The sequence below is a fragment of the Limulus polyphemus genome, unplaced genomic scaffold (genome assembly GCF_000517525.1).
Source record: "Limulus polyphemus unplaced genomic scaffold, Limulus_polyphemus-2.1.2 Scaffold832, whole genome shotgun sequence".
Classification (NCBI taxonomy): Eukaryota; Metazoa; Arthropoda; class Merostomata; order Xiphosura; family Limulidae; genus Limulus; species Limulus polyphemus.
The window spans coordinates 43,028-51,894 of record NW_013666442.1 but is presented as its reverse complement, the minus strand read 5'-3'; the positions used below and the strand labels follow the sequence as shown (position 1 = coordinate 51,894).

The 8,867-nt window shown below is 34.0% G+C and overlaps 1 protein-coding gene across 5 annotated transcripts in view; it reads right to left on the bottom strand.

Annotated features, from left to right (window-relative positions):
* Positions 1-8,867, bottom strand: part of LOC106460767 (regulator of nonsense transcripts 1-like) — a 107,572-nt gene that overhangs the window by 70,421 nt on the left and 28,284 nt on the right. For 4 of the 5 annotated variants that reach the window (XM_013920502.2, XM_022387547.1, XM_022387548.1 and 1 more), the window contains one exon: positions 4,150-4,239. The exons of the other annotated variant lie outside the window; for it this stretch is intronic. In XM_013920502.2, the coding sequence (XP_013775956.1) occupies positions 4,150-4,239 (90 nt within the window). The remainder of the gene's footprint in view (positions 1-4,149; positions 4,240-8,867) is intronic. 5 annotated transcript variants of the gene reach the window in all.

Sequence of the window (8,867 nt, the reverse complement as noted above, 5' to 3'; positions counted from 1 at the left end):
CGTTCCCATAAGAAAGATAATGACTAGCTTGGATGGATTTGTAACGGCTCTTGTCGCATAGTTAGAAAGCAAGGAAAATTTTGAGAGATAAGTGAATTTGTCTACTTTTTGCATGTTATTAGTCTATATTCTTGGGTGAATTATTTAATTAAATAAAAATTGTTAAATGCATTACTATAAAAAAAATCAGGCTTAACTCTTGTCGACAATCGAGAGCAAGAAAAAAGAGATTGGTAAGTAATTTATTTCTTGTTTTTCATATTTATTCTTTATTTATTATTATTATGAAAGTAACTAAAATCAGAAAATACAGATCTTTTTGAGTTATTTAAGACTAGATTAGGTAAAATAAGTAATAATATAATTAAAATGGTTTACGAAACATGCACGCAGCTCGTGGGTAATGTAATTCAATAGCAAAACATGAGCTGCACGTTTCCCAAGTGATTTACAACTTTTATGGCGGGAATAGCAATTAGACATGTTTAGAAGGGCAATAAAACATTAAAATTTAATTATAAATAGATGTATAATGTTACGAACTTAGAGCTACTTAGGATAAATGAATGTAGTATCATGTTACAATTTGATGTCATTCTAGAAAGAATAAAAGTTTAATTTTGGTTTATTTGGATTTGGTGGTAACGAGGTCAGTCAAATTGACTGATCCTATTTTCAGAATGGATAGAGAAAATAACAGATAAAGTATAAAGTTTTACTGAAAAAAAAACACTTTGAAATGCATTTAGGAGGTTTTAAGGATTACATAAAGGAAATTTTAGATTTTCGAGAAAAGTATTTTTAATTTTAACATGAAAATTACTTTGTACATGGACTATTCAAAACAAATACTCAATATATTCATGGGCAAATCTTTATTTTATTTTATTAAAAATACTTCACTGAGACATGACTTTTTGTATGTGAAAAACTTCTAATATTAACTGAAAGACTGCCAAATTTATTGAAGATATACCCAATATATTGAGAGTTATAAGTATTAAATTTATAAAAACTTTAAACGAGTACATAAGGTCACATGACTCAGTCAAACTGACCCCCCCCCACCCCCCCGTGTTTAATAGAGTTAAATAAAGTGTTGCTAAAATGAAATGGAAGAAAAGTGTATCGACCCCATTGATGGGACCCCTAGGTCTCAAGTGGCTAGGGCACAACACACTGTAAATGGGAGTTTGACCTCAACCAAAACCTGGCAGCATCTGGAATTTTACATCAGGTCCACAACAGGAAGAGTATCCTCTACCTTTTATGTCAAAAACAGGTAGTGGGAGGGAAGACAAGCTTCCCTGCCAAGAACCCATCTCCACATGCATGCATCTCCAACACAACTAACTCCAGGTCCACAGGGAACCAACAACCAGCAGATGGTAGGAAGTAAGTACAGCTCAGAAGACATTAATCCCTAGTCCGAACCATGATGGCATTGGGAATATCTCGTTCAGTCCACAGTAGGAATAGGGAACCCACCCTTATACATGCAGGAATTCACGTGTTTCATCCAGCTTCAACTAACATCAAATCCACTGTGAACCGACAAACAGGAGATAGTAAGTAGATAAAGAGGGACCTCAATTTGGGGTTGCATTTCCAGTCCAAAACCTGGTGGCACTGAAAATTTATCATCCAATCCACAGTATGAGGGATGTACCAGCCAAACACATGAATATTTATTTGGCTGGATCATCTCCAACCAACACCTTATCTAACCTAGAACAGACATCCGGAGGATGGTAGGAAGAAGGAATATCTCAGCCAGAGGGGAAAATTGCGATACATATATATATATGGCAGAGTACTACATCTAACATCTGGCAGCATCCAGAATTGTATCTCATGTCTGCAGTAGGAAGGGCATCACACCATCAGCATGCCACCACCCTACTCCCAACTGAGTGGAACTGTGCATCACTCAGGAGAATTGGTCCCAAGGTCCACCACCCCAGTGGCTTGGAACCGGTAATTAGCGAGGACTCCCATACTCCACTAAAAAAATAGGGAACAAAATGTGTTGGAAGGTCTGGTGCCCATAGCACTGGAGAAAGTGCAATGGGTGACTGTGATACCCCATTTTGAAAAGCAGAATCTGGAATTGTATATCAGGTCCGCATTTGGAAGAGACTTAATGCCACGGATCTTCAGAGATGAGCAGTAATCTGCTTTACCCATGATGTCCATGAGTGTACGGTCTGGGACAAACATATTTATGAAGCAAAAGACCATGAGATATATCTACAATTGGTACCATATGTGAATAATATCATCCTGTATTGTATTATATTGTTTCAAGTGTGATATTAATGCATAGATGATAATCAGTCAAACAACCAACACCTGGCAACACCAAGAATTGTACATCATGTCCACAGTAAGAAGTGCCTCAATGTGGTCATCTATTATGGTCACAGGATGTACAGTGCAGATCTGACACAAAATATACCTGATCAGGCACCACTCGCTACGGAGTAAGATCCAAAACATATGTAGCAAAAGGCCCCTGTAAAGAAATGAAAAACAAATGGAGTAGCCCATATATCTGCCCCAATGATGTCCTCTCAAGGAAGAAGGAAAAAGATCAGCCAGGGACATAGTAGGGTAACAGATCTGTCAGAATAAAACATTAAAAAAAGATGACAAACATCCAGAGAAAAGGAAGTATACACCGGGCAAAGTGACTAGCAAATCAACCCATATGGGGAGTGGGGAAAATCATGTGAAAGAGAAGGGAAGTATTTCCATGAAGAAACAAACTGACCCGGGAACTACCAAAGAACACAGTACATATTAGAAAGCCAAGGGCCATGGCTGGGCAAAGGAATCAGAGAGTAGTAGAATGGATTTAATAGTGGGAGAAGAAAGGAATGGAAAGAGGAGTGAAACATTAATTAATCTCCAGAGCAGCCAAGATCGAGTGTATAAAGGAAAGGATAAAAAGTAATGAACAAACCTGATCATAAAACATGCTGGAAAAGACAGTGACCAGAAGCAAACAATATGAGGAACAGAGACAGCAAATAAAATACAATAACAAATCTGCCAATAAAGGTTAAACTGGAGGATTATAAAAAGCATGAAAGACAACATGGAGGTTCAAAACCCTAGAGAGAAGCTGAGCGAGGAGTATGAACAACGGAAAGTGAATGAAATAACATAGCCAGGAAATGAGAATTTAACACAGAAGTAAAACCAGTAAATCCAAAAATGGAAGACAAGAAACTGCCTGAAAGCCTGCAAAATGAGAAACAGAAAGGTCCCCGATAGAAAACTAAGTGAAAAAAATGGTAAGAGGAAAGGAATAGGAGTAATGAAAGGATGATAACCTAGGTGTATAGATCAACAGTGTGATGTATATCAACAACTCCGGGAATCTTTCACAGAGAAAGGACAAACTGGATGAGAAAACCAAGGAAGTCGTATGCCTAAAAAGATTCGATCTTACAACAAGGGACACGATAAAAGCCATGCATGAACATAGAATGGATGGATTCAAATTCGATGACGAGGAACCCACTTTGAGACTAATAATGGTTGGAGACGGCTTGAATGGGTAATGAAGAAAAATTTTAATATAAGTTTAACATAACAGCAAATGTACAATGTTTCGACAAGGTTTTGTCATCATCAGGTACCTGCCAGCTCATGTGGCTGCTAAAGTCAAGATTTTTCAAAGTGCGTGGATCACATGACAAAAATTGTGGTTTAAATATATTTTTGAAAGGTTCCCTTTGAAACAAGGTAATTAAACTTAGATAACATAAAAATTAAAATAATAACATACCTTATAATGTTACTTTCATTGACATATATTGATACTAAAGTGGTTTAATTAAATTTTGAATGTAATGCAGTACCATACGCAGAAAGGAATTTAAAAATGGTGCCAGTAAGACTGAATTAAATGTTTTAACCCTTACCTAAATATTAATCAGCCTACTCTTTAATTTCTACTTTAAATGTGGTGGATTGCAGAGATGCAAGTTAAGAAATATATTTTATTGCAAAACCTGAATTGATTTTTAGTATGTAAATGACCAAATGAATATTAATCACTTGAATGAAATCCCAATGTACAGAAAACCAAATTTCTTTTTTCATGATAATGCAATAATACATTTATTAATAAAAAATTACCTTCCAGAAGTATTTCCTCTTCCATTACAAAACCACCTCTTGCATACATTACACTGAACCACACAGCCTGGATCATGAATCCCACAGTATCTAAACAAGTACAAATCAAGTCAAAGAGTCAATAAAAGTATATTCATTTGTTGCTACAGCATTTATAAAAACACATTAGCTACTACATGTAGCTTTATCCATTTAAATGCACATCATTTTCTTTAAAAACCAAATATGTGTACATGTAGCTAGAAGTATCTGAGTATGAGAATTCTATATGGTAGTTTAACCCGATGACTACCAGCTACTAACTTTCTTAGTAGCCAATGCAAGTCTTGCTATATTTCATTCCAACAATAAAACTAGTGGGTGAAACTGTTTGATACTTCATAAGAACTTTCATAAATGCATATAGTTTAAAAAACATACAGCCTGTTACTTTTCATAAATTTAGTTTTTTGCATTATGATCTTTAATATCTTGGAAAATTACATTAGGAAATGGTATTTATAAGAAATGATTACAATATTTATATTTGTTCCAGATTTGAACTGATTACTTTTTATGTTTTAGTACATTATTTTGCAATCCCAAAAAATTTGCATCATCCATAAATTGCAAATTTTATGTATTTTTAATTTTTTAACAATCACATACTCTCCTTGTGGTTTCAAGTAATATACAAGACCCAAAAATAATATTTGTAAATAAACCTAAACAATAAATGAGTATTTTTATTTTTAACTAGGATTTCATGTTTATATATATATATATATATTTAAACATTTTAATTTTGTTTCATAAATATATTTTTATTTCAAGTTTATGTTTCATTGCAGCCGTACTTTTGTTTATTGTGCTGAATAAACCATGCGGTCAGCAGGGTGAACTTTGTACGTTGTCCGTAACTATCTCATCCCTGTTGGGGGTCACTATCGTTCAGCCCAGTGGGGGCACATTTGAACGTTACTGTAGATATGATAATAAGAAAGCTTTTCGGTACTTGAATATCATTTCTTTGAAATTTCAAACAAGTTTATTTCAACATATGTCCTTGTATGTTGTTTCACTACACAGAGAAACCTAATTACCACTACTAGTGAGTGGTAATAGCTTACAGAACAGGTGGTTTCAATAACACCCGCCTAATCCTTGATACATCCTGTTAGAAGAGATTACCAAATGATACAGACACCATAAATTACAAAGAAATTACTTTACAGCACTTAAAATATTAGTCTGGTCACATTCTTCTCATAATAGGCAAGATTTATGTTGGAATTTGAAACTTAAGCCTTAGCACCCCAACTGTGAGAATGTTATTGCTTTCCTTGTACTATTGAGATGAATGTGTTTAGTCTGTTTCACAACCAACATATGGGCTTTATTGTGGTCACTTGTACACTGAGTTTTAACACATATATAAAAGAATCGTACAAGAATAAAAACTTAATTTACCAAGAGAACCCACATACACACCGCAAATCGCGAGTCTTCGCTAAAATCTTGAAATTGAAGCACTTCAAATTTCATCTAAGGTAAGATGGGCTTTATGTATACATAATAGTTATACATATTCAAAGATGTTATGAATAACTGAAAAAGATAACTTTATTGAAATTAGTTTCACTTTAATTTATTTTAGTTTATACACACATATATCACCATCATACATGGAGTGATATCTTTCAGTAATGTAATGTCAGAAGTATTTACATATAAACTGTTTGTATGTATTATTTCTACCTGCTCCTTAAACAGAATAATAGTTTATTGCATTTATTTTTAGTTTCCTGGTTATCAAGAATAAAGAGGTAGAATGAAGTATCTCCCAACACATACTTGGATATCACATAAAGTAAGATGTATGCTTTTTTTTATATACAGCACATAATTTGTAAATTTCCGTGGTATATTTCTTACTTTTGGTGATAAATTAAATCAGATTCATTAGTTTTACATCATATGAATTAGTTTTTACTATATTTTGTGATTTTGCTTATGTCCATACACATACAAACAAAATGTACATTTGTTAAATGTATTCTTAAAGTCAAAGCTCAATAACTCAAATGTATATGTATCATGTTTTCATTATGTCAACTGAATATTAACAGCATATTAATTTTCTTAGTACTCAGAAAGAAAAAAATCTTTCCTTAGACAAGGCTCTGAAATTGTTTTTCTCTTCCTCCTCTGAAGAAGAGTCTCTTTCTGAGATTGAAGAAACCAAGAACAAAGTTGGAGAGGAGGAAGAACCAGCTTTGCTGGACTCAAATTTGTTTGAGGAGCCTGACTTACCTTCAAGAGGAGAAGACTCTCCTCATGCCCACCAACAATCTGAGGTTGGTGATCTTCCCATGACCAGCACTACATCGACTTCCAAAATGGCCAGAGGCAAGAAGACACAAGAAAAGCCCATGGCCTGTAGTGCAGAATGTAAATGGGAAGTTCTCAAAGATGAGTAGCCCAGATTGTTGGGGGACTTCATTAGAGGAGAGCCTGTTTTCCATCAAGCAAGTAGGGGTCAGACTCCTCTTGATTTTTTTAAACTTTTTTTTTCTCTCAGCATTGTTACCAAAATTGTTGAAGAAACAAATAGATTTGCACACCAGCAAAAGGAACACCTAAACAACAATGTCAGGATGAAAAGGAAACTACTGAAATATAGTGATGTTACTCCCGAAGAAATTTTAGCTTTTACTGGTTTAACTATTTCTATGGGTATAAATCACTTACCATCTATTACAGATTACTGGTCTACCACTCCTTCACTTCAGTTTCCTTGGTTTTGTTCAATATTTTCCAGAGAAAAATTCCTAACTATTGCTCGCTTCTTTTATTTCAATGACAATACTAATAATCTACCTAAAACTGATCCTAAGCAATGATAAACTCTTCAAAGTCAGACCTGTGCTTGATCATCTACTAACAGCTTTTACAGCTCACTATAACCCTTCTAGAAAACTTTCTATTGATGAGCAAATGTTGGGAACAAAAGGCAGAATTTCTTTCAAGCAATTTCTACCTAGCAAGCCTACCAAGTGGGGAATCAAGCTTTGGGTTCTGGGAAAAGCTGTGACTGGATACTGTTTAAATTTTAGAATATACTCTGGTAAAGAGGGATCTGCACCTTCCAAGGGCTTAGCTAGCATAGCTGTTATGACTCTGATTGAAAAGTACCTTGGAAAGGGACACTTTTTTTACTGATAACTTTTATACTTCCCCAACTCTGTTTGATAAGTTGCTTTCAATTGGTACTTATGCTTGTGGCACTTGCAGGAAGAACCATGCCCACTTCCCAGACACTTTTCCAGGTAAGTTAAAAAGGGGAGAGTTACAGTTTTTTCAACTGTGGCTCAATGACTCCTGTGAAGTGGACTGATAAAAAAGATGTTTATGCTCTTTCTACAATGCATAATGCTACAGTAAAAGAAGTGATAAGAAGATAGGGTGACATGATTAGCAAGCCACAGCTAATCTTGGATTACAACAAGTTTATGGGAGGGGTTGATCTTAATGATCAATTTCTTAGCTATTATTCCATTCCACGTAAAACTGTCAAATAGTATAAGAAACTTTTCTTTAGACTTGTTGACCTGTCTATTGTTAATTCTTTTCTTCTTTTCAAACAGGTAACTAAAAATAGCAAGTACAAACAGAAGGACTTCCGTTTACAATTATTGGAATCTCTTGTGAAACCTCTAATTGAAAGTAGAGGAGGGCCTTCTTGTTTGTCAAGTATCCATTCACCAGTTCTGGTAGATGCACATGAATGGCTCTCACCTGGGAAGCATTTTCCAGCATTTGCTGAAGAAAAAATAAAAAGGTGCAGATTGTGCCTCCACACAGGTTTAATTAAGTTGACTTGTAAACAGTGTAAGGTTCATCTCTGTGTTAGGCACTTTGAAGACTCTTCAAAAAAGTTAACTTTTCTTTCTACCAAATCTAGTCAACATATTATGATTAGAAAGAAAAGTAAAACTCAATCTGATTCCTTTTATTTCACTTTCTTAAAATCTAAAATTTCTTTAGTATAGGTTTAGTGTTTATAACACTTTTTTTTGCTTAGTTTTTTTACACCATCACTCAGCATTTGCATTTAGGTATTTCCTCTTGTTTTAAATACAATTATATTTGTGATTAGTGTTCTAAAATTCATTGCACATATTAGCCATAAAAAATGAAAATATTTCAACAAAGACTTTTGCAAGAGTACACAAATTATATTTTTTGTCTATATTGAACTGTATTTATTATACATTACTGTGCTCAGTTTTATTACTTTTATCATATTTTTTGTTTTAGTTTCTGTTCAAGAATTATGTATAAAATTATCAATATTTCACTGAATAATATACAACATGGATTATTCATCTTCAGACAATTGTTTGGTAACAGTGTTTAGCTTATTTTTGCAGTTGTAGAAACACGTATAAAGTCTTCACTGTACATATCAATAGTGAACAAATGTACAGTTTGTATGTTCTTGATATATTGTTTGTTTGTTTTTGAATTTCGCGCAAAGCTACACGAGGGCTATCTGCACTAGCCGTCCCTAATGTTAATATTAAAATAGTGTAAATGTTGATTATCTAAGTATGATTTATACACTTTCATCTACTATATAAAGCAAACTGTATATCTGGTAAAAAAATACTCTGTCGTATATCTATCACTTTATATCTGTTCCTTATACATTTCCACATTTCTTGATCAATCAGCAC